The sequence below is a fragment of the Aethalodelphis obliquidens genome, unplaced genomic scaffold (assembly GCF_003676395.1).
Source record: "Aethalodelphis obliquidens isolate GAN/ISIS:26980383/991018 unplaced genomic scaffold, ASM367639v1 scaffold45, whole genome shotgun sequence".
Lineage (NCBI taxonomy): Eukaryota > Metazoa > Chordata > Mammalia > Artiodactyla > Delphinidae > Aethalodelphis > Aethalodelphis obliquidens.
In genome coordinates this window covers 7,307,504-7,332,763 of record NW_020837989.1, presented here as the reverse complement: position 1 = coordinate 7,332,763, position 25,260 = coordinate 7,307,504, and the positions used below count along the sequence as shown (strand labels likewise).

At 43.6% G+C, this 25,260-nt stretch overlaps 1 protein-coding gene across 2 annotated transcripts in view; it reads right to left on the bottom strand.

Annotated features, from left to right (window-relative positions):
• Positions 1–15,922, bottom strand: part of LOC113606836 (proton-coupled amino acid transporter 2-like) — a 30,526-nt gene extending 14,604 nt beyond the window's left edge. For both annotated transcript variants that reach the window (XM_027081499.1, XM_027081498.1), the window contains exons 1-8: positions 15,630–15,922; positions 14,061–14,226; positions 10,770–10,860; positions 10,061–10,149; positions 9,416–9,511; positions 5,653–5,737; positions 2,169–2,387; positions 465–563 (exon numbers count right to left, since the gene is read on the bottom strand). In XM_027081499.1, coding sequence (XP_026937300.1) covers positions 465–563; positions 2,169–2,387; positions 5,653–5,737; positions 9,416–9,511; positions 10,061–10,149; positions 10,770–10,860; positions 14,061–14,226; positions 15,630–15,741 — 957 coding nt within the window. In that variant the 5' untranslated portion in view covers positions 15,742–15,922. The remainder of the gene's footprint in view (positions 1–464; positions 564–2,168; positions 2,388–5,652; positions 5,738–9,415; positions 9,512–10,060; positions 10,150–10,769; positions 10,861–14,060; positions 14,227–15,629) is intronic.
• Between the last annotated feature and the right edge of the window lie 9,338 nt (positions 15,923–25,260).

Here is a 25,260-nt window from a genome sequence, read left to right as displayed (position 1 = left end):
CAGTGCTGTATGTCAATTATACCTCAATAAAACTGGAAGAAAAAAATTATACACAGCACTATCCTTCCTCAAGTGTGGAAGTAGAGACTATATAATAATCCATTGTAAATAAACTGTACTTTCCAGTTTAAAACTCCTTTATGTTTCATAAAAATCCTGTAATTTAAGTTGTATACCTCTATTTATCTTGATTTTTAAAGATTAATAAAGACATGTTGATATGAAGATAAATGTTTAACAAATGTACTGGGACAGGAATAAAACTCTCCCGACTGCTCTAACCTCTCTGCTATAACCTACTTTCTCCTGCTGGTCCAAAGTGAGGTCAGAGGTTAGTTTCTCCACCTGACCCAAGTGAGGTCAGAGGTTAGTTTCTCCCGTGCACACAGAGCCCAGAGCTCCCAGCTCCTGTTCAGAAGGCCACCCACAGCACCTTGGAAAGTCTACCCCAATTGAAACCTTACCACACCAATGCTTTCAAATGAAAAAACGGCTGTTCCGAAGAAGAGCGAGTAGGTCTTCCAATTTGCTACCAGTGGCAAGCGGCTGGGGTCTGGAATTCCCTATGGGGGAGAGAAATGTGGTAAAGACATTTTCTCTCAAAGCATGTTTGGGATCCCTTAAGAGAAGAGTATTCTGAGAGTAAAGCTGAATTATAAAAAAAATTGAATATCAAGTAATTCAGAAAACTTCACAAGGAAGTAGGCCACAATCAGAGTTGATTTTAACGCTTCCCAATAGCAAAGAGCCAGAGGAAAGAAAGATTAAGGTATTCTCAAAGTACTGAAGGATCAGGGATCTCACAGAGGGAGTCTGGTTTATCAGAATCCTTCAGAAGACAATCTTGCCCACCACAGGTTAGTACTAGCCTAAAGTGCCCAAGAACACTTTTTTTTTTTTTTGGCGGTACGCGGGCCTCTCACTGTTGTGGCCTCTCCCGTTGCAGAGCACAGGCTCCGGACGCGCAGGCTCAGCGGCCATGGCTCACGGGCCCAGCCGCTCCGCGGCACGTGGGATCTTCCCGGACTGGGGCACGAACCTGCGTCCCCTGCATCGGCAGGCGGACTTTTAACCACTGCGCCACCAGGGAAGCCCCCCAAGAACACTTTGAATGTACCAGTGGTTATAGACGTGGGAAATTACTTTGACTATAGTTACAGTGATATTCTAGGGAGCCCAAAGTAATTCGTTACATATGAAAGTCCCCTTTTCTTCTTCAATGAGCTGTAAACAGAAGAAGAAAAGTGTGTGGAATAAATATTTTATGTACCCTGTGACCTAGTATGTGAAAATAATGACAGAACAATTTCTCTAATTGAGCAACCTCTGGAATAGTCCAAAAATAAATCAGAGGTAGCTATTTCATTGGGAAATTCAATTTTGTAGAATCTATCAATATTGCCTTAAGACTTATCTGTGGTTATCCTAAAATATTTGGCTCATGTCTTATTTTTACTAAATTCCATGGACAAAATAATGTTTTTTTCTTGTGACTTCTGAAAGAGGAAAACATCTGAAAGGTATTAGGCATGCCAAGGGTCTTCTGGATTTAAATTTCTACGTAGGCTTGTCCATTATAAAATGAAAATTAGAAAGGAGAGAAAAGTGGGAAACTGAGGGAAAATGAATATCCATACTCAACTTCAAAGACGTGTGATTTACATCATGATAGATTTGTTTGTGGTCTTTCAAGACTTTCTATTTATACCTCTGTGACTAAATATTAGTTGTTGTTGTTTTCTCTTGAGTTCCCTAGGGGTAATTTTGCAATTACTTGGAATTATAGCTTAGAGTATGTAAGACTAGTTCAATAAGGTTTAGCTGTGGTAGAAAAATCCTGCTTTTTATCTGCCTTTTGCTGCTATCTAACCATTACAGGAATGGTCTGTAGTTAACCAATCAAGATATTTTCCTTGCAAAGCATAATTTTTTTCTAAAACCAGGACTTGACATAAAACGAGTATTGGAGAAGCAACATCAAAGAGGAGATACCCAGAAAAATGAGAGTGCGCAGAGACAGCTTTGTGGAAGAAATGTTACAGTAAAGTGGGCTCTAAGCTGAAGAGGGAAGTGCATATATATCTACCCTCAGGGCTGGCCCCAGGTGTCAGTCTATCATTGATAAAAGGCTCTGCCCACTAGAGGAGTGAGGAGTGTGGTGTGCTAACCTGGATGATGGACTGGGTGATGATGATCAAGCTGACCAGCATGGTGATGTTGGCCAACAGGGAGAAGATGGACAGGGCTCGGAGGTTTCTGACGAACACCAGAAGCACCAGGAAGGGCAGGAAGGCGAGCATGTAGAGTCTCGAGTCCATGGTGGGCATCAGGATCACTGTCCTGTTGTAATGGCAGTTGTTGGTTGTGCTATTAACCGCTTCCACTACCTGGGAGACGAATGGGAAAAGCAAGGAGAAGATTCGATGAATTTTCTGGCCACATCATTAGCTCAGAGCCTGGCCCATAATCAGACCCCCTCACAAAAAGCTGGCATGTCTCACGTGCCAGGGTCTTAGAGTGAGTTAGAGTGACTTTAGGATTTCTTATTGTAAATCTTCTGCACCATACTTCCTCAAAAGAGGCTGCAGAAATAACTTTAATAAAAAACGAACTTAATAAACATAAATACCTAAACTTAGAGTGGCCATTCATTAGCTTTTGGCAACGCAGAATCCATTCCTCCTGATTTTCATTTATTTTTGGCGCATTCTCTCTCACCTGAATACAACCTTGGTGGACTGTAAATCACAATCATGTGGCAGAGCCAAAGCACTGCCTCTGACTCAAGCACAGGCACTCACATCTCTCCCTGGAATGTGAATCTAAATAACAAGCAAAGTGACACAAGGCAGACCTAGAAAAGGGTAAACAGTAATTACAATAGGGAATCCCTGAGGAGACTGCTCATCAATTCTATCGACATGCCCCTAGCTGCCCTGGTTCCTGTTCCTGTCCTTTTCTGAGACCCATTTTTTTTTTTTTTAGTTTTCTCTGTCATTTTGGAAGTTAGCTAATATTCTTCCACTAAACTCATTTTCTGCTGAAGTTCCACTGAATCTGTTTCTTTTGCTTATAACCAAAAAAGCTCATCACTTACTGTTTCTTAATTGGACCAATACTGACATTTTGAGTGAGAGAACTCTTCCTTGTGAGCATCTGACCATTCACTGCAGGACATTTAGCATCTCTGGACGCCACCCAGTAAAAGGTATTAGCATCTCCGCGTCACTGCGACAAACAAGGAACACCCCCTGCACGCTGTACAAATACCTCCCAGCAAAGTGGGGGTAGGAGGGAGGGTACCACCCTCCTTTGGAATCAACATGACTTAATGACTACAGTCTTATTGTGCAAGCAACACAGTCCACTGCAGAACAATTAGCAACTAGATTTAAGCAAGAAGAAAATGTAAAATCAATGATAATCTCAGTACCTATGGGTTGCCATGGTAATGCCTTGCAATATATTCATCTGTACATTTTCTATGCAGTATCACAAATTACATGTATTACACGCATCCTTTATATTTTACAAGACTGAAATTATAGTATACACTCTTATTTTGAAATCTCCTTTCTGGGACTTCCCTGGTGGCGCAGTGGTTAAGTATCCGCCTGCCAATGCAGGGGACATGGGTTCGATCCCTGGTCCAGGAAGATACCACATGCTGTAGAGCAACTAAGCCCGTGTGCCACAACTACTAAGCCTGTGCTCTAGAGCCTGCGAGCCACAACTACTGAGCCCATGTGCCACAACTACTGAAGCCTGCACGCCTAGAGCCCTGCACCGCAACAAGAGAAGCCACTGCGATGAGAAGCCTGCACACCGCAACGAAGAGTAGCCCCTGCTCACCGCAACTTGAAAAAGACCATGCACAGCAACGAAGACCCAATGCAGCCAAAAATAAATAAATTAATTAATTAAAAAAATAAATCTCCTTTTCATTTAACACATCATGAATACTTAAATAAATCATTGTCTTGTTTTTTTCTGATTCCTCACTACAGTAGGAAAAATACTTGGAACATTAGCCAGGTATTTAAGGCCTTCCATAAATGGACCCATTCAACCGTGAAAGCTCTTCCTCTCCCAAGGCCCACACCTTCTTCTACAACCACTTGTATTGCCTCTCCTGAGCAAGTCCCGTACATTCCTGCCTTCAGGTGTTTATTCCTCCTCCCACCTTGGCTGCCACTACTTCTCCAACCTGCCCTTCAATGCCCAGCTCAGGTGCATCTCCTCAAGGGGGGCTTCTCTTGCTCCAATGATCTCTCCTGCTCCCATACATTTCTGCCCCTTAGTTCACAATTAAGCATCCCCAACCTCAGGGTGTTAGTGGAGTCCTGACCCAACATTGACATATTATATGGATATTTAGCTTTTTATATGTCTTAGAGCACATCCCACTTAGTCTGCAAACTCCTTGAGACAGTGCTTACCTTGTCTCTAGACAGATGATTGATAAAGTTCTGCTAATGTCAGATTGATTTCCAAGCAGCAATCTGGCAATTAAGAGCCTTCAAATCAAATTCCTTGACCCAGTAATTTTACTTAAAAAATACATATACTAAAGTAATAAAGGGTTATACAAAGACTTGTACAGATTATAGTAGAAAAACAGAAAATATCAGATGATAAAAGACTAAGTCATCTGTATGATGGAAAATTATAAAACTATTAAAAATTACACTAAAAAATTTAAGGACATCTAAAAATGCTAATCAGTTAATTCTCATTTAAAACCATCCATGAGTGGTTGGATTAAGAATAATTTTGTTTTATTTTGAGAAGCAGTATAGCATAGTGTTTAAAAACTTGAGCTGTGATGTTAAAAAGGCCTGTGTTTTTAACCTTTGTTCTGTGACCATATTTATATACATTATAGAGTTCATAACATCAGTTTTCTCTTCTGCAAGATGGGAATAACCATAGTATCTACTCTGATAAGACCATGGAGAGAATTAAATGAGGGAAAACTTATAAAATGATCACTGTACCTGACACATAATAGAAGCTAATTCTGAATTCTTACTATTTTTTTCCTTCTTTTTAATTTTTTGTTTACATTTCCAAGTTTCTGGTATTACTATAAACAGAAAAAGAGCCCTGAAGAATAATTTTCTTTTTTAAGCTTATTGATTAAGGATAGCCTCTGTTATTACCCACATTATTTTGCTCCAAGATAAATATTGGGTTAGATCAGAAGAATTTCTTGGGGACAAAAAAACTGTTAAACCAAGGAGATTAAACAGCTAAAGGTAGATACAGATGGCCCAAAGATTAGGTATTATTCAAAAAGACCTGTATCAGTTTAAGAAGAGTTAAGGATGATTACATACCAAGGCAGGACGATTGACAAAATCCAAGGTTACTTCCAGCTCAATTTTAAAGACCAACCTTGAGGACAGGTCCAGTTTTAGAGACAACTCTTGGACAAAGAGTACTGTGGATAAAGTAACCACTTACAGAAATCTGCAGATATGTGAACTGGGGGAAGCCTGGGTTCTTTGATAACACTCAGTTTAACTTTCTTCATTGTATGATGAGGATACTAGGGCCCAAAGAGAAGAAGCTATTTGTTGAACAACTAGAAAAAAGAGGACCCTCCTTTTCCATGTTCTTTTCCCTCCCGCCTTCTCTAGAAGACTCTACCTGCTTTAAATTATCAGCCAGAAACACAATGTACACGCAGCAGAAGCCCATCTGGGTGACTATAAGAAAGAAGCTCACGATACGCCTGAAAGAGAGGAGAGAGAGAAAAAGAAAAAAACTTGTTATAAAAGAAGAGCTGGCTTGTCATTTCCATTTCTGTTCCCAGGGGTTGGTAACCCTCGACCAGCACCCTCGGTCCTGCTACCACAATCAACAATGGGGCAGTAGAAGGGATGTAACAATAGTTCTTTGAAAAACATGTTTCTCAACCACCTCCACACTCTCAACTCAGCAGTGGTAAAATTCTTCATCATCAGGAACCTTGCCCCATACCCAGCTCTGTGTTGATACTAACTGATGTAAGGCAATAGGCACAACTTATTAGCAATCATTAAAATTTTTTCCTACCATGTGCCAGACACCATATTCGGCACTGAAGATACACAGACAAATAACACATGGTCTTTTCCTCTAGTGGTTTAGAGACTAGTGGGTGAGATGGATAAAAAATAATATGGCGGGACTTCCCTGGTGGCGCAGCGGTTAAGAATCCACCTGCCAATGCAGGGGACATGGGTTCGATTCCTGGTCCGGGAAGATCCCACATGCCGTGGAGCAACAAATCCCACGCGCCACAACTATTGAGCCTGTGCTCTAGAGCCTGCGAGCCACAACTACTGAAGCCTGCACGCCTAGAGTCCGTGCTCCACAGCAAGAGAAGCCACCACAGTGAGAAGCCCGTGCACTGCAACAAAGAGTAGCTCCCGCTCGCCTCAACTAGAGAAAGCCCGCATGCAGCAACGAAGACCCAGTGCTGCCAGAAATAAATAAATTTAAAAAATAATAATATGGCACTAAGGGCCATGGTAAAAAGGGCATTTTATCCGAATTAAAGAGCAGACAGCCTTCTTAGAAAAAACCAATACCTGAGCGGGAGTCCCTTGGGAAGAGGAAGAAAGAGAGTGAGAGAAGAAAAAAAAGGAATAAAGAGGAGGGGCAGATGGTGAAGAAGTACTGAGGAAAAAGCATTTCAGCAGAGGGATTAGGCAGATTTCTCTAGCTGCCATGTGGAGAGTGCATTGGAGGGGGCAAGACTGAGGATGGGAAGACCAGATAATGGAGGTGAAAGATGGCAGCCACCTGGACAAAGACGTAGCTGTTAGGGTGAGAGAATTGAAAGCATTTTAAGAGATACTAGGGAACTAGAATTTACAGAACCTGGTGACTACCTACATCTAGGGGAAGGAAAAAGGAAGTGACTTAAGGTGAGTGACAAGTTTTTAGCTTGGACAACAAAATGAACTGGAAAACTCAGAAGGAAGAACAGGTTTTAGGGGAAGAGGAAGAAATGGCACATTCAGTACCTGTATTGTTGAGCTTGAGGTTCCTACAGGAGACATTCAGGAGACAACCACATATTGGGGTCTGGAAATGTTGATTTGTCAGTGATGGATAAAGCCTTGAGAAGGCAAATTAGTGTTGGAAAGTGTGCAGAGTGAGAAGAGAAGGCAGCATTCCAAACCCTAGAGAACACCAACATTTAAAGGGAGGACAGAAACAAAGAAGCCTGCAAAGCAATGACCACAGAGGTAGGTGGGAAACTAGGATGAAAAAGGGTTTAACAGAAGCCAAGTGAAGAGAGAATGTCTGAAGAAGAGAACAGTCAATTGTACCCACTGCTGCTGAGAGGTTCTCTAGGGCAAAGAAGGTACAATAGGGAGGTCCTTTAGGACATTGGTGGAAAGGACTTCAGTAGAAGTATAGGACAGGAAAGCCAGGTGACCCATGAAGGAGGTGTGAATGGGGTGTATGGATGTAAAATTAGAGGGTGGGCTATCCTTTCATAAAGCTAGAGTGTGAGTTCCAGTCTTGAAGGTGCCCGTTTTGTTCATCGTAGTAAACCCACTGCCTAAAGCACTTCCTGACACACTGCAGGTATTCAGTAGATATCTGTTGAATAATCAGATAATGAATATGAGATAGAGGACGGTATAAGGTCCAGGAGGCTTTATTAATTTATTTTATTATTTTTAAGATGGAGATACATGAACACATTTCAATGTTGAGAGGAAGAGCCCATAGTTCAAAAAAGAAGTTCAAGTTATAGGAGAGGAGATAATTAGTGGAGTGAAATTCCTAAATAGAGCAGGAAAATCTACCTTACATGCCCAACAATAAGTAGAAGGATCTGACACATTGCGACAGGCAAAAGCCACCTCTTGGGTCACACAATTGGGAAAATACTAGAAATCATCCCATAGCCTTCCTAGTCTGCTCATAGGCTGAATTTATTAATTCAGTATGTGAATGGGCTTTGGGTCAAGAGACGTGCCAGACCCACGATGCTCATGAGCAAGGCACGCCTCAGGTAGTGCAGTTTGGGGTATCACAGTTCAAGAGAGACTTTGATAATCTAGAGGTGAGTAGAAAAGAGTAGACAGACAGGGTGGGGAGAGGTGGGAAAACAAAGACCAAAGGCTAGGTTTAGTCCCAAGTACCAGGAGACAGAAGGCGTTGACTGTTTCCATCATCTCCAAAAGCAAAAAAGTGGAGGTTGCAGGAGGTAGACTTCAGCTCACCAAGGAACCCTCAACGTCTTGGTCTTTTTCTCTCTTTTCTTCTCACTATATACTCTCTCCCTAAGGGACCTCTTCTGTCCCCTGGCATCATAGCTGATGACTTCAGTGTCTCCTGCATGAAGACAGGTTCAAACCTATACATATAACTACCCACTTGACATCTCTGCTTGAATACGCAAAACAGAAGGCATCAGAAGCCTGAGTCAACCTCGACTCTTTCTTTCCTTTCCCCACAACCCTGGGGCCCAAATCATGACCAAATTCACTTTTCTCCATCCCCACTGCCACCAGCTTGGACCCAGCCATCACTGTCACCTGCCTGGACATTGTCAACAGCCTCTTCATGGGTCTAAGTCTATTCTTGCTCCCTTACAATCTCTTCTCCTTACAGAAGCCGGACAGATCTTCAGACAATGCAAATATGATTAAAACAGGAAAGCCTCTGATTAAAACCCTCCAATGGTTTCCTGGATGCTTTTAAGAAAAGAACAAGACCTTGAAGAGGGTCTAAAATGTACAGCTTGTTTGGGCCCTTGGATCCTTCTTCAGCATCATCTCCCTATCTGCCCTCAAGCTACCTGGTCGTTTTTTACCCTGAAACTGTCACATACTCCCTCTTGCCTCAGGACCTCATAGCTTGCTCCTCTTCCTGGAAGGCCCTTCAGGCTCCTGCCCACTTTTCCCTAGGTAATTCCTCATTCCTAAGAATGCCTTCCTTCAGAACTCATCTCAACTGTTCCATCCTAGGAAGCCTACCTGAACCTACGTACATCTCCTTACCTACTTGGTAGCAACTAGTACTTCTTTCCTTCACGGTACTTATCCCAGTGGCTATTAAGTAACTGTGTCCTAAACTGTTTAAGGTCTGTGTTTCCCATTGGACTATGGATTCTGCACAGGCAAAGCTTTGTTTGCCTTGTTCCCCACAGTATTTCTAGGGCCTGGTACATAGTCGCAACTAGATAAATGTGGTTTAATGAAAAAGTGAATGATATTCAAGTTGCATAGCAAAGGAATGAGAACCCTGTATATACAAGGAGTGGGGCTGGATCAGGAAGACTGCCATTGAATCCCTTTCATGTGAAGTCCAGCGTTCTGTGTTACACGAGCCAACTGTCCAGGGAAGAGAGCATCCCTGACAGCCACATGTCTTCCCTACTTTGGGCAAAGCAAAAACAAGGTACCTTCCCCAGTGTGCGTGGTTCCGGAGCCAGGTGCTGGGGCTGGCTTCTAGTCCATGCATCACCGTATCCCCGTAGTCCATAAAGGGCTTGTTAAGTCTGCAGGAGAGACTGCATACAGTTACCAAGAGGCAGTTTAAATTAAGATAATATACTGAAAAGTCAGGAGACCCATAGAAAGACAGAACCCAGCTAGAACGGAAAGAACACTGGGGCAGAAACCCAGGTTCTAGTTCAGGTTTTGACACCTGGTGGTATTTCCTCAGTGGCTTGTTTTCCTTACCTGTCAAGTGGGATGGTGACTATATAACATGGGTAATAATACACACCTTGCATGGGTACAGTGGTTCTCATATCCTTGATCCCATTGGATCCTCATGACAATTCTCTGAGGCAGGGTTAGGCATGGATTGTTTATGCCCAATTTATAGATGAGCCAAGCAGATAAGCACAACGGCCTGATTGAGATCACCTAATGAGTCATGTGGTAGAGCTGCATTTAGGTCCCTGCCCCAAATGCTTTTCTCTTTTTCTTGGCCTTGTTGGAAGAAATTAAGAAGTGAACCCTTGTTATATGTGGGATGCTTCTGGGATGTCCCTGAGAACCAAGTACCAAAGGAAGTGACAAGAGGACGGTGTTTTCCTCACCTGTGGCAGAAGCGCTGGGCACACCTGACCAAGATGTGCATACAGTGACAGGAGATGAAGCCCATGGCCAGCAAACTGAGAGGGCCCACCTGGAGGAAGGGCCAAGGGGCAAGGGAAGAGAGAAGAGAATGGACTTGTGAATAACTCGGCCAGGAGAGATTTGGTAGTGCAGATAATATTCCGGACTCAAAGAATTTTCTAGCAAACTGGTTTGCAAACCCTTTTCAGCAGTAACAGCGATTCTTTCTTTTCTTTTTCCTTTCTTGAAGTATACTTGACTTACAATGTTATCTATTCTTGCAAAGATGCCCTCAAGTCGTACTCTGGGAAAGTGCAAAAGGCAATCACAATGGGGTATTGTGGAAGGAGTAAGGGCTCAGAATTGCGGTCCTTAGTGGCCTCTGAGGTGCCCCTGAGAGCGAGTGCTCTACAGAGCACAGCTGGAAAACTAGTCGTAGTCCAACCCTTGCATTCCACAGGGGAGGAAGCTGAGGCCTGGACAGTGGACAACTGACTTGCTGAGGCCACTCAAAGTCTGTGGCAGGGTCAGAACTCAAACCTAGGCTAGATATCTAGACTCCAAGTCTGGACCAAGCTGCCTTTCCGAAAGATTGCTCACTGTAGGCTACTAAAAACCTTTAGAGGCTGTCCTCCTACCTCCTTGCTACCATCCAGTTGTACTGGCCCCACCTGTGGCAGCCCCTCTTACCAGGATGCCTGCATTCTTCATAGCCAGGGGTAGTCCCAGGACCCCTGTGCCTATGTTACCTTTCACCAGGTGAACCAAGGCCTGGAATGCTCTAAAGGAGAGGAAAAAGACATGAGCATATGGGTGTGCAGAGGTGAGGCGATCCAACAGGCATTCTGTCCCAGCGTGCCCACACCTGAGCTGAGCTGGATAGGTGGGCTCCTGGTTGTCTTTCAGTCTCCACGGCCTTTGCTGGCACTCTGGGTCTCGTGTAGGGTGACCAACCATCCCAGTTTGCCCAGAACTGTCCTGGTTTTATCAGCTAACACTCGATATATGCCATTAGAACACTTACTATATAACAGACATTATGCTAAGGATTACATGTATTATCTCATTTAATCCTCTTGTCAAGACAAGGAAGCAGGTTATTGCCCTTATTTTGCAGATGAGGAAACTGAGGAATAGAGATTTTTAAAAAATGACTTACCTAAGGATATATTGGGGAGCCAGAATTTGAACCCAGAACTGCCTCAGAGTCTTTGTTCTTCACCCAATTTTACTGGACTGCCTCCCGGAAAGGAGCCCAGAGAGATGGGTTAAAGGGACAGCCCCATTTCATAATTGAGGGAAATAAGGCTCAGAGAGGGCAGAGAACAGCCCAAGGTCATAATACTGGTAGCAGATATAGGACTGAACTCAGAGAAAAGGAGAAAGGGCAGGCAGCAAAGAGAAATCATTGTGACTAATGAAGAGGTCAAATGACTTGGTCCCCAGATGGGGTCTGTTGGGACAGGGTTGTTTAGGGTTTGGGCTCCAGAGGGATTTTTTTTTCCCTCAGGCCAGGACATCAAACTGGGGAATGGCAAGTCTCCTCCTACCTCCGGCAAAAACAAAACCCAACACTCAGACTTTTAAGACAGATGTGAAGGTGGTCCAGAAGACAAGGTCTAAGCCAGCCGGGGTAAAGTTCTAGGGAGGTATCCTCTCTGGTGGTGAATTAACTAAACAACCTACTTTTACACCTCTTTGTACCTGGACAAGGTTAAACTAAGATGAGTATCGGGTTAACATTTATAACTTGAGAAACCTTGGAAATTCCCCATGACAGCCTTCCAAGTGAAGAGACTTCCTATGAAGAACAGCAGAGGTATTATGGAAGGAGCCTGGTCTCTGGGGTTGGACAAACCAGGGATTAAAACCCAAGGCTGCACTTCCCTGCTGGTCCAGTGGTTAAGACTCCACGCCTCTACTTCGGGGGCATGGGTTTGATCTATTACTTAACTAGCTGTGTTATCTTGGGCAACATGTCCACTTTGCTGAGCCTCTATGAATGTTAGGAGGAATATTTTTGGAAGAACTGCCTCAAACATTCAGGGATTAATATAAATGTTCTTTATATTAATCCCTGAATCCTCTAGCTTCCTGAGGACCTGCCCATTTATTTGTTAAGGGTTAAAGAGAAAAACTGTGGGAGAAAGAGGGTGGAGAGTCTCTGCGTCCCTTTCTCTCTCCCTGTGGGTGTCAACATCGCTGATTGAGCACTGCACCCCACGGCCCTCCAATGATGGACTTGTTTTGCAACTAGGGTCAAAGGGTCACTTGGAACTTTCTAACTAAAGGACTTAGGAGATCTGAATTTAACTTTGGGCCACTCAGACAACTTAATAATGTGGTGAGCTGTGCAAAGCACTGGGCTGGGAGGCAGGAGACCTGGGTTCTAGCCTTAACTCCTTTGGTGACTTCGGAACGTCACTGTAGTCACAGAAGTCGGCTTACGGGCACTAAGCTTGGGGGCTTCCTGCACAATTTGTCTTTGCAGCCACCCTGGGAAGGAGCCAACTGTTATCTCACAGGGGAGAAACTAGAGTACTACGTTCTATCACTTGCTCAGGCTGGTAAGTAGCTAAAGTGGGAATTCAAACCCCGGTGAGCTAACTCCATAGGTACCATGCTTACCCAACCTGTTTATTGCCTCCCTCCAAGCCAGGAGCTAGTTCTGACTTGCTTTCTTTCTTTGATTCTTAAGTAGCTAAAGTTGCCATCAAACCATATCTTATTGGGTTGGCCGAAAATTTCGTTCGGGTTTTTCCATAAGATGTCACTATTCCAACCCAACCGTTCAGGACTGGTTCCCTCAAGGCCTCCGATGGAGAAATAGCCCACCTCAGTAGTGGATGGCCCCAAGGCCTGGAGATCTCACCCTCAGGATCCTGAATTCTTAGCAACCCTGGGGGACTAGTCCTGGGGCAAGTGAACCCGGTCACAACGTCAGTCATTGTGTCCATCCCTGAATGGTCCCACAGGGTGGCAGTGGGAGGAGCTTTGCCTGCCTCTTTCTCCCTCTTTGCTGCACACTCTCCCCCGACCCACACAACACTCAACCTTTCAGATGTAACTGCCACAGGCAACCTCCTTAAATTCACAATGTGTCCCCATTTTGCATATGGGGGAAACGGAGGCTTCGAGAAAGAAGGAGCAGACTCACACCTTGGATGCAAGTGACCTTTCTACTACACCGACAGGGTCAACATTTCCGTCATCAAGCTGCGGAATCTGACCACCACGTCAGCCAGTCGCCCCACCCATTTTCCTCAGTGAACTAGCCACGCTGCTTGAATGGTGGAGGCGAAGGGAGCTGGAGCTTGGCTTTCCTGCCGAAACTCTTCCAGTACACCCCTCCTTATCACGGTCTGAAAGCCTCATGAGTGACCCCCCCCCTTCCCCCCACACATACCCCAGGGAGGTGGAAGAAACTAGACTGTTCTACATACTGTGCTTTTGATGTTGTCACTGCAGTTGTCAATGGAAGTACAGGCCCGGGTAACTGCAGGAAGGAGGCAATGCTTGGTTGTCTGTGGTCTTAGCTCAAGTGTCACCTTCTCCACCAAGAGGCTGGGGATTCTGCCCCTCTCCCGGACATTATCAGGACTGGCCAGGAGTAAAACTGACTCTAGGGCTATACTTCAATGAAAAAGAAACAGACAGACAGACAGACTCTAGGGCCAGCACTGGAGTCCAGCCCCCATCCTGCCAATGAGCCAGTGCGTGGCCTGGGGTAACTTGCCTTAGTTTCCCCACCTGCACATGTTGGGGGCTACATCACTCTATCCTAAGGGCTTTCTGACAGTCTCCCCTCCTGCCCCTTTAAGTTCTCAAGTTGACTCAGTCTCTGACTGTACCTTTTGCAGCTCTGGTTTCCCCAAGGCTGCATGATGGGTTGGGGGTCAGACACACCCGCCTCAGGGTTTTTGCCACTGCAAGCTTCCAGGCTGGAAGGCAGAACTGGGGATGGCAGAAAAGAGCACTCACGTTATGCCCTTGGTCGTTTCCAAGTCCGGCGACTCAGAAGGGCTTCCATCCAAGAAACTGGAATCCTTGTTCTGAAACTTCTTGGCACTTTCGGAAGAGGGCTTGAGGTCCAGTTTGAGGTCAACAGCTCCCTGGGGACCCCCGGCACTCTTTGTCATGGACATGGCTGTTCACAAAGAGAGGGCTCCCGGTGATGGTGGGGTCTGCACTGAGCAGGAAGGTGTCCAGTCAGGTGCAAACCCCAGCTCAGCGGCGGCTTGTGCCCTTAGCAGGCGCGGGCCAAGCGAGAACGAGGCCCCGCCCACCTCCGCCGGAGGGTGCGCCTCCTGCCCCGAAGAAGCCCAGTGGAAGAGGAGCAATGGCCAGGAGGAGGAGGAGAGGAGGGGAGGGCACTGCGGAGGGAGTCATCCCCGCTTACCTAGCAACAGTAACGGCAACAGCGACTACGACACTGATCATTTTGATAACTACTATTTATTAATCATTTCACTAAGGGATAGATGCTCCTCTAAGTGCTTTACCTATATTTTCTCACTTAGTCCTATAAATTAACTAATGAGGAAATCAGGCTCTGAACTAAAGGGACCTGCCTAAGGTCACATACCTAAAAAAGTGACAGAGTAGGGACGAGAGCCCAACGCGTCAGGCTTTTTAGCCAATAACCTATTTCTACATCCAAGAGAATATCTATCCCGCCCTGCCACCTCCGTTGGGGCAGGGGCTCCGCTTCTCACTGGCTGCATGCCTGCTCTAAGGCATCCTTCTGGGAGCTCCCTTTCTTAAGCTGGAAAAAAAAGGAGCACTTACTCACCTCGAACTGCTTCTTAGCTTCTGTGAGGCTCCAGGGAGAGAGGAGTGGGGATTCTTTTGCAAAGGGACGGAGAGGCAGAGATTGTTCAACCCTTAGCCTAGCGCTGGCCTCAGGAGAGGGTGTGAGTTGCCTAAGGTCACATGTGGCAGTGAGGACAGAACTCTGCAGCTAAAGAAGGCTTTGGAGGTTTCCGTTCTCTGTCATTATCTCTGCTTCAGTGACAGATGAATGGGCCAAAATTTCCTCCTCCCTCAAAATTATAGCATTTACTCAGGACACACCATTCCCCATGTCATCATCTCATGTGCCACGAGCTTTATTTAAATGGTCTCACAGCTAACTGGTAGCATTCAAGACAGATTTGTCTGGGCCCCTCCCTCACACGGGACCCTTTCCAAGGTCCTACATGCAATTTTGAATTTGTAATTTTGTGTTCTTTTTCTTAAAGAGGCGCTCTCCACCCCTTACTGCTACCCCCAATCCCCTTCCCAGTGGTATAAGCTTCAGACTCCACAAAGCCTGTCTACTTCTCTGGGTAGCACTGTTATTTTGTTTTTACAGATGTGGAAACTGAGGCTCAGGGAAGTAAAGAATAGCTTGCCCAAGGCCGCAGCAAATCCTCTGCAGAGCCCAAACTCTACCCTAGTCAGATCTTTCTATCTCTGAAGGCTGAGGCTTTGACCACTACACTGACCTATTGGTTTGAATCCTTGCCCCACTCTTCAAGTTTCTTGCCCTGAATCAACTGAAACACTCACTGTGGTTTGAGAAACATCCTCTATTCCCTCGTCCAGCACCATTTACATGGCAGTATTCCTGGCCTGTGGGGCGGCAGAGATTCCATAATGTGATGTTAATCTCAGATCTCATCCACCGATAGTTCTTTATTCTTGTTCAGGCAACAAGATCAGTAAATAAGATTGTCTTGAGATGTTCAGATATAAGAATAGTTCTTGGGGGCTTCCTTGGTGGCACAGTGGTTGAGAGTCCGCCTGCAGATGCAGGGGACGCGGGTTCGTGCCCCGGTCCGGGAGGATCCCACATGCCGCGGAGCGGCTGGGCCCGTGAGCCATGGCCGCTGAGCCTGCACGTCCGGAGCCTGTGCTCCGCAACGGGAGAGGCCACAACAGTGAGAGGCCCGCGTACCGCAAAAGAAAAAAAAAAAAAAAAAGAATAGTTCTTGGGACTTCCCTGGTTGTCCAGTGGTTTGGACTTGGCGCTTTCACTGTGGTGGTGGCCCCAGGTTCAATCCCTGGTCAGGGAACTAAGATTCCACAAGCTATGTGGTGTGGCCAAAAAATATATATATATACTAGTTCTTGCTTTCTTCTCCAGGTTTGGAGAAGAACCCTGAGTTAATCTTCAAGCCTTTGGGAACAGGGCTGCTGGAATATCAGAATTTGGCTGGGGCCCTTCCCAGATATCATCACCTACAAGAAAACCTGCAGGGCACGGCCTGCAGACTTCCAACTTGTTGTACCACCTGTCAGCAGGCAAGAGGGATTCTTCCAGGACGAGAGCCTCCAAAATAAGCCCATCTAACACTGGTCCAGGCATCTGTAGCTCTGGGTTCCACTACAGCTCTACCATTGTGATCCTGGGAAAGGTATTGCTCCCCTTTCCCCCTTGGTGAAATAGGTACTAGATTATAGAGGGCCTCCACGGGACTGAGGACCCCAGGGCCTGTGCTTTTCATTCCCACTGGATGCTGAGATGCAGGTCCAGCTCCTCTTGGGTTGGGGCACATACAACTTATGTGAGGACAGCCTGAACTGCCTGACCTCTCCATAGAAGGTGGAACAAATGGGATTTAAGTAATGAGAATCTTTATGACCCTTTAAAGTAAACAGAGAACCTTGTGTTTTTTATTCTTTTATCGCAGTTTGGAAAGTTGGTGTGTTATCAGAATCACCTGGGGAGATAGTAAAGCACACAGAGACCCAGACTTATTGAAGTACGGAGAATTCGAGCCTTTCTATTTTTACCAAGTTCCCCAGGTGGTTCTGATACTGGCCAGAGTTTGAGTTCCACTACTCTATGGACTAGGAAGAATTGCCCCTCTTTAATAGATTAGAGAACTGAGGCAGACAGCCGGGGAATGCTTTGCCTGAGGTTGTACTGAGTTGGCCAAAAAGTTCGGATTCCTGTAAGATGTTACGGAAAAACCTGAATGAACTTTTTGGCCAACCCAATATAATCTGGTGGAAATGAACACAAGTACTCTTTTGGGCTGGAAGTTAGGGACTTCAAAAACAACCATGAAACCAATACTCAGGTGGAATTTATTACCCCATCCTTGTTTCCTCAGCCACCTTTTCATAGCCTGTGGTTGTTTACTATGGCTCTCCTGTTGCCTAGATAAAAATGATGATACACTCACATGTGCCTAGCTCTAGACTAAGTGTGTTACATAAGGTAGGCACTCTTATTATCCTCATTAGATGAGGAAACCGAGGCTCAGAAAAGTTTACTTCACTTGCCTAAAGGCAGGGATCTGATTTGAATCCAAGACTCTGAAGCTGTAGTTTAGTTATTCCCATGTTCCCTTATATCCCTAGTGCATAGTAGAAACTCTAGAATTAAAACAAAACAAAACAAAACCCTCCCATGTACATAGTTTATGTGGTTCAAGACTTTGGGGTTTCATGCATCAATCAAGTTTCCAAATGAATTTTAGGGCCTGCCATTCCAGTTCTGCAAGGATTAGGCCATGAGCCACTGCAGTCGCCCACTGACAGTTCACCCTGAAGGAAATTCAGGAAGCATTCTGTGCTTTGACTGGCTCTAGATAGTTAAAATGCATATCTAAAGAATAATTTCAATGAACTCAGATGCTTGCATCTTCCCATACAAAGGAAAACACTAAAATTGTTAGCTTGAGATGTGTGTTCTTTGTGATTATCTTTTGATGCTTGACTATGTGTTTTTTTTTGTTTTTCCAGCAGAAAAACTCATATATCCTGGCGCCTCCCTTATCTCTTTGGATAAGATACCTCAGAGGTATCTGAGAGGCTGTCTCTTGGGCTACAGTCCTCAGTAAGGTCCCTGAATAAAACTTAACTCGCAACTTTTACGTTGTGCATTTTTCTTTCAGTCAACAGTTTTGGTGACCATGAAAGGATTCAGAGAAGACTTCTCCTTTGAACTCTATGAGGATCCAGAGTCTTGGTACTAGCAGACGCCCCTTGTGCCTGTCTGCCTCGTCAGTGATTCCAGATGAATTTGGTTGAGTCTCTCCTGGGTCCTGGATCTCCCGTTATTGGCTGATGATCCTAAGTTTTATTTGGTGGTGGATAAACCCCTCCCTGTGAGGAGTAGGTCTTCCTTGAACTTAGTTTCAAGAAGAGGTACCTGGGTTGCCCCAGTTGAAAAACACTGAGTAGGTTCAGACTGAGTGATTAGGTAGGAGACTGGCCTGTTATTTTCCCTCGAATTGGTTACTTTAATTGAGTTTGTCAGAATAAAAGTAAAAATGTTACATGAGAGTTTTCAGCTCTGAAGAAGAAAAGGGACATCTCCTCCTGGCCAGCAATGGCTTTCTCAGGCAACTGAGAAACTTGCAGGAGTGGTGGAGGCAAGTCCTCATACCAGGTAGCAGTCCCATAGGGAAACCCAGTTATTTAATTTAAAAAACTTGCTCCTCTGGGGAACCACGTATAAGAGCTGGCCACTCAGTGATCTGAGCAACCACGGCGGTCTTAGATTGCCAAAGGGAAAAGCCAAGACATGTAAAAGAGCTGAAACGACTCTAGGGTGACACCTAGAGGAGTTAAACTCACAGACAGCACCTTGGCCCACCACACAATCATCTGTAGCAGTTCATCCTGACAAACCAACCCAGAATGGGAAACAAAGCTTTCAAAATAAAAAAAAAAGGAGCAACAGATTGCCAACCTCCAGCTAACACCCCAGCTTGGTTCATGTATGCTACCTGTGAAAATTATACTTACAAATGCTTACTTAATTGCGGAAAGTATACTAAAGGAAACCTCAACCTAAAATGGCCAAATTGGGGCTCTTTTCACGTTCCAAAATTAATTTTTGTGTGTGGGTCTACAGTTAAAGAGCAGACTGAATGGAATGCTTATTTTGATTGGTATTTAAAAACTTCTGGAAGAGGAAATGATAAACTAACTTCTTTGTAGGAAACCAACCAAAAAATTGCTTGAAACAACATCAGAATTTTTAAAAAGTTGCTAATGTTAACCATGCCTCACTCTCTGCTCCTCCCTCATATCCTCTTTTATACGAACTGCCTGATCCAGATGCCATCTCTCTCTCTCTCTTTCATCACCTTTGCCTCCTGCTGCTTCCTCTTTCCCCAGTAAAGGAGAAACTTGCACTTCTCTCCCCATGCCTTTAAGATGTAAACGTTCTAACTGATCTTTTTAGGCATTTTGTTCTGTGTTTGGAGAGCTTGGTCTCTGCCGTCCAGAACGTACACATACATTTGGCAGTCAGTCAAATAGACTGGGATTCCGAGCAGTCTCTTTAACTGTGCCAATTTTCAGGGAAATTTATCAGAAGGGGTCCCAGCCCCTAAGGAGCCTTTGTCATCTCCGCCTTTGTTGCATCGCCTCTACAATGCAGGCCTTTACTTTCTTAGACTATTTTGGGGAGTAAACTTTCTGGATCTTTGTGAAGGCTGCATCTGTAACAGGGAAGAGCCAATTCTGAATCCATGTTGGATCTGTTTGTTTTACTTTAACTTTTCACTGCTTTTGTTATTATAATCACTGTCTAAGGCTGTAAGCATCCTGCCACAGGGTACCAAAGTGTCTTTGCTCAGCTCACAGAGACATTTTGACCCTACCCACCTGTGAATGGCTGCAGAAAAGAAGAAATTAACAGATCCCCTCCTATTTTGCAAGATAAATGGCCTTTTTACTTTATTTCCTCACCTCTTCTCCCTCTCTGTTCTATAAAAGAAACTGGCATCCAGACCCTGATAAGATGGTTTGGGGGGACCCTAGTCTGCCATCTTCTCGGTCTGCCGGCTTTCCAAATAAAGTCGCTATTCCTTGCCTCAACACCTCGTCTCCTGATGTATTGGCCTGTCGTGTGGCGAGCAGAGTGAGCCTGGACTCGGTAACACATCCTCTGAATTCTCTCTTGAGGATGACTCTTGTGTCGTCTTGGTTTGAGTTGCTATTAAAATACTACTCATCGATGGCCAGACAATGGACCTTTAAGTTGGAGAAACTTCTAAATTGGTAAATTTTTAGAGAGTTCTCTTATAAATAGCTGTTTTATTGGTACCATGGAAAGACCAAATTAGAAGCTAATCTTGAGAACACCCTTAATTTAAAACAAATTAAACAAACAAAAAGTGGTTTAGGAAGCCTTATTTGTGGTCTTGGCTTCCCTTCAATGGGTCTTAGAGATGCTAATAAAAATATTAGATTAATTAATGTTAATTAAGTTGATTAACAAAGAAGAAGCTGAGGAGAAAGTCAAGAGACTTCTCCCCAACAAGGTGGAAATTTTAAAAGTACTCCTCCCAACAGGACAGAAATCTTTAGATGGTTATTAAGCAGTGGGATAAATAAAATGAATTGATGGGATTAAAACAAAGGTTTTGATACAACACCACCTAAAGTTGGATGAGCCAAAGAGACCCTATTAGCATTCCCCCCCAACATTAAAGGGACCCAAACAGGTCTGCTCTATTTACCCCAGTTCAAAAAAATTTATAAGGCTGGAAGAAAATTACCCTGAGATACTTGAGCAGCAATTGTTTGGGGCAACAGTTAGAACAATTAATCAAGTTAAAAGATTGACAAAAGGGCCTGAGTCCCTTGGCTCAACCCATCACTGTGGACCTCAAAGCCTTTTACACAAAAATGGATAAAATGGCCAGGGGATAAAAATGAAAGTTTCTGAGACTCCTTGTAAGACCAAGTCTTGTTAATGGGTCCTAATGGAAGCTAAAGTTAAAGATATAAGAGTTAATAGAATTGAGATGAAAGTTAATAAAAATTGATAGGCTTTATATAAGATGGTTACATCTCTTTTGCCTAATTATATTGTGGGATAGACATTATGTCTCACTGGGGAATACTTGCACAATATTCCTGGTACTAGAAGACAAGGCGAATAAATCTGCCCCCCAATCAATATTAATTAAAATACTAAAAGAAACGAAGAGAGTTACCAGAGCCCACACAATATGAAGTAAAAACTGGGGGCTAATATTCAGGGGATAATAAAAGCAATAATGGAGACTTTTTTTCCCCTAGGGTAAATTGCTCTGGGTTTAACTTGTGCACTCAGAAAGTGGGCCTTTGTTGAATGCTTTGTGCAAACTTCTGGAAACATAATAAATTGAATCCTAAGGTTCTAGAATGCAGAGCCCTTGATTTTCAGTTTAGTGGGAAATATACTTGCTGATATTAAAAAAAAAATCAAATTAAGGAAAATGTAGTCTAGCAAATCAATCTTCTGATATAATTTAGGTGGCAGACCAGTTCTTTGGGGGAATTAAAAGCAGGTATCTTTGTCTTGCAAATCTATACAAATCAGAAATGTAAATATAGCCCACAATGACCTGAGACTGAGCCTAATTAGCTCAATCAGATAGAACTTGAAACCAAAGGGGGAAAAAAAAAAAAAGGGAAAAAGTAGGTTTTAAAACTCAAACTGCTAGAAAGTCTCCCTCACTCAAAATCTTAATTCACAGTCTCCATAAAGATTTATTAAGAACAAATACAAACCTTAAAAGTCTTCTCCACAGGACTTCCCTGGTGGTCCAGTAGGTGAGACTCCGCGCTCCCAATGCAGGGGGCCTGGGTTCAATCCCTGGTTGGAGAAATAGATGCTGCGTGCATGCTGCAGGATGCTCTAAGCCTGCAGGCCACAACTGAGTACACATGCCACAACTAAGAGTCTGCATGCCACAACTAAAGATCCCACATGCCACAGTGAAGATCCTGTGTGCCACAACGAAGACCTGGAGCAGCCAAAGTAAATAAATAAAAATAAAATTAAAAAGTCTTCTCCACAAATAGTAAAAAAGCCTTAGTCATCTAAGCAAATAAATTTAACTTATTCCAACGGTTATTTATAAACTAGTAAGTTTAAACTGTATCATTAATACCTGATTCATGACTAAGTTTTAAAATGAAGCTATGAGATCTCTGAAAATGTCTGTTTATATTCTGTGTGTCCATTATACATGTGATATGTCTCTACCTTCAGATAGTATTATCAAATCAAATTTATAAAAGAGCTCTATTTAACTGACTTAAAAGTGCTTACAAATTAAATATTTCTAAATGTAACAGAAACTAACCCAAATGAATTTCAAGTTCACATGATCTAGGAAATATTCAATATTAAGTTAATATTTGTTATTAGAGTTTGTTGGTTTAATTAATACAGGTTTACTAAAAGTCAAATAAGGTTATATTATCCCTCTTATAAAATTCACCAGTAAGGGGTTTCCCTGGTGGCGCAGTGGTTGAGAGTCCGCCTGCTGATGCAGGGGACACGGGTTCGTGCCCCGGTCCGGGAAGATCCCACATGCCACGGAGCGGCTAGGCCCGTGAGCCATGGCCGCTGAGCCTGCACGTCCGGAGCCTGTGCTCCGCAACGGGAGAGGCCACAACAGTGAGAAGCCCGTGTACCACAAAGAAAAAAAAAAAAATTCACCAGTAAGGACTTCCCTGGTGGTGCAGTGGTTAAGAATTCGCCTGCCAGTGCAGGAGACACAGGTTTGAGCCCTGGTCTGGGAAGATCCCACATGCCACAGAGCAACTAAGCCCGCGAGCCACAACTACTGAGCCTGCACGCCTAGAGCCCGTGCTTTACAACAAGAGAAACCACAGCAATGAGAAGCCCACGCACTGCAATGAAGAGCAGCCCCCGCGTGCTGCAACTAGAGAAAGGCTGCGTGCAGCAATAAAGACCCAACGCAGCGAAAAATAAAATATTAATTAATTAATTGATCAATCAATTAAAATAAATAAATAAATAAATAAAATTCACTGGTAAGAAAAATAGCTTAGAATGATGGCTGAGTTGGTCTAATGTCTCATAAAAGTTTCATGGGTAATCTAAACATAATTGTTGGGAACAAGTGAATTAAATAGATATAAATGGGGTAAGAGCTTTCAGGTGATCTCTTTAAGAATACTTACATGTTATGGTATGTCTACTTAAAATTAACTTTCTCCAGATTTTTGGTATTTTGAAACCTGAGAGTTTTGCTAAGTTAAGTTAAATGATGGAAGTTCATTAAATATCTAGATCATTCCCAAATAAGATACTGAAACATTAATTACTGAACATAAGCTTCCTTTTAAAGAGAAGTTAAAGATATTTAGGACCGAAATTTCAATGTAGCACCAGGGTGCTACAGTGAATTTTTTCTATAAAAATAGCACATTAAAAAAGTCATAAATAATATTTATAAGTTTACCAATCTATAGAATGCTAATGTAAAAGACAGTTCATAATTGCTTCCTTCTTGGTTTTCACTAGAAATTAAGTGAAAATAAGGAAAACACTTTTATATGAAAGGAAAAGGTATACGGAATGGAAATGCATTTTGCTAAGAGAAAAGAAAGTAATTTTGTCCTGGAGAGAGACAAAGAAAGGGAAAACACAGGACAAAATCTCAAGGTGAAAAAGAAAGTTTTAGAAGGTTTGTGGGAAAGGAAACCCAAGAAAAGTTTTGTACATGGTCAAGACCGGGTAATATTGGCCTCTCGCCTTCTGAGATGGCCCACACTCTGTCTGTGGAGTGTGTATCTCCCTGAATGAGGCTTCTTTCACTTTGGTTCACCCTTGAATTCTTTCCTGTGCTGAGCCAAGAACCCATACTCAGCAGCCATCCTAGGGATTCGCCTGAGACCTGGGTGGGATGTGACCACCCTCTCATGCCCCACTTTCTTTCCTGCACTAATTTTGTGATCTAAGCCTGGCTGCAATGCTTGTCCTTGAATAGTTCTCAGTAACTAATGATCTTAAGGGAACAAAGGAATGCAGGAACAGAGAAATGGCAGTCAAACAATCGTGTGGTGGTAAAGCAGAGTCTTAGTTCCTCCCAAAAGATATACATAATAATACATCTTTGAGCTCTGCAGGAACTGAGGGCCCCCCACCCATGTGGAGGACAGAATGATGATGTGGAACCTCTTGATTTCAACCAACTAAAGCTTGCACTCTGTCAACCTCTGCCCCAATTCTATGCTGGATTTTCCTCTGCTGAAGCCCCGTCATGAATATGCATGTACCCTTAGCTTAAAATGTCCCCAGTTTTGCTGTCTGGGGAGACACTGCTGTGGGAAAGATCCTCAGTGTTCTCCTTACTTGCTGCAAGTAATAATTAATCCTTCCTTCTCTCGGGAAAAAAAAAAAAGAAAGACTGGATAATAGTGAAATTTAATTGAGCAAATAAATTTTAATATTAAAAGTAAGTTGGTACAAAAACTAGAATTCGGTTTTCTCTCTATGTTAAGAGAACAAAGTTTTCTTAGAATACTGATCTGCTTTTGGTAACATATTGTAAAGTTTCTTTACCGTTTAAACAATCTGGTATAACTTTCTATAGTTGTCTTTAAAATCTTTTATTGTCACTTTGGTTGAATGAATAAGTATTATTTCACAGTGACCTGCGATCCCATTTGACCAAGTGTTTTAAAACCTTTTGTTATCTTTGACAAACTTTCCCAAGTCAAATTCTAAATGAAGTTGTTTTTTGTTGTTATTTTTTTTGCGGTACACGGGCCTCTCACTGTTGTGGCCCCTCCCGTTGCGGAGCACGGGCTCCGGATGCACAGGCTCAGTGGCCATGGCTCACGGGCCCAGCCGCTCCGCGACATGTGGGATCTTCCCAGACCGGGGCACGAACCTGTGTCCCCTGCGTCGGCAGGCAGACTCTCAACCACTGGTAAAAAGTAAAAGTCAAGAGCTGTGGATAGAGCTCGTTCACATCAAAAGGAAGGAAGGAAGCCAATACACAGAGTCAACCTGAGCAGAGGCTCGGGAAGCCCTGATATGACCTGACTCCTGGGTGTGTCTGCTCCCACCTCTGACTGCCTCAGGATCCTTCCTGGGGCTTGACTGTTCCATGAACATTCCCAAGATCTTTCTCATACAGTCTCCTTTTGTTCCCCATTTACTTTAGGTTGAGTTGAATGAGAGCCCTTATTACAGTTTTTCCCTAAAAACAAAATACCTAGTTGTTGTGGGGAAAAGAAACCCTTCTTAATATCAGTAAACTGCTCCTAAAATTTTGACCTGTGCAAACATGCCTGATAATCAAGTTCCTATTATTTTGAATTGGAAAGATTATGTCACATGATACATCAACCCAAACACTCAGCCAATTTTTGAAACATAACTAAAACTCAGTAGAGTGTCGCTATGTACGTAATTAACTGATGT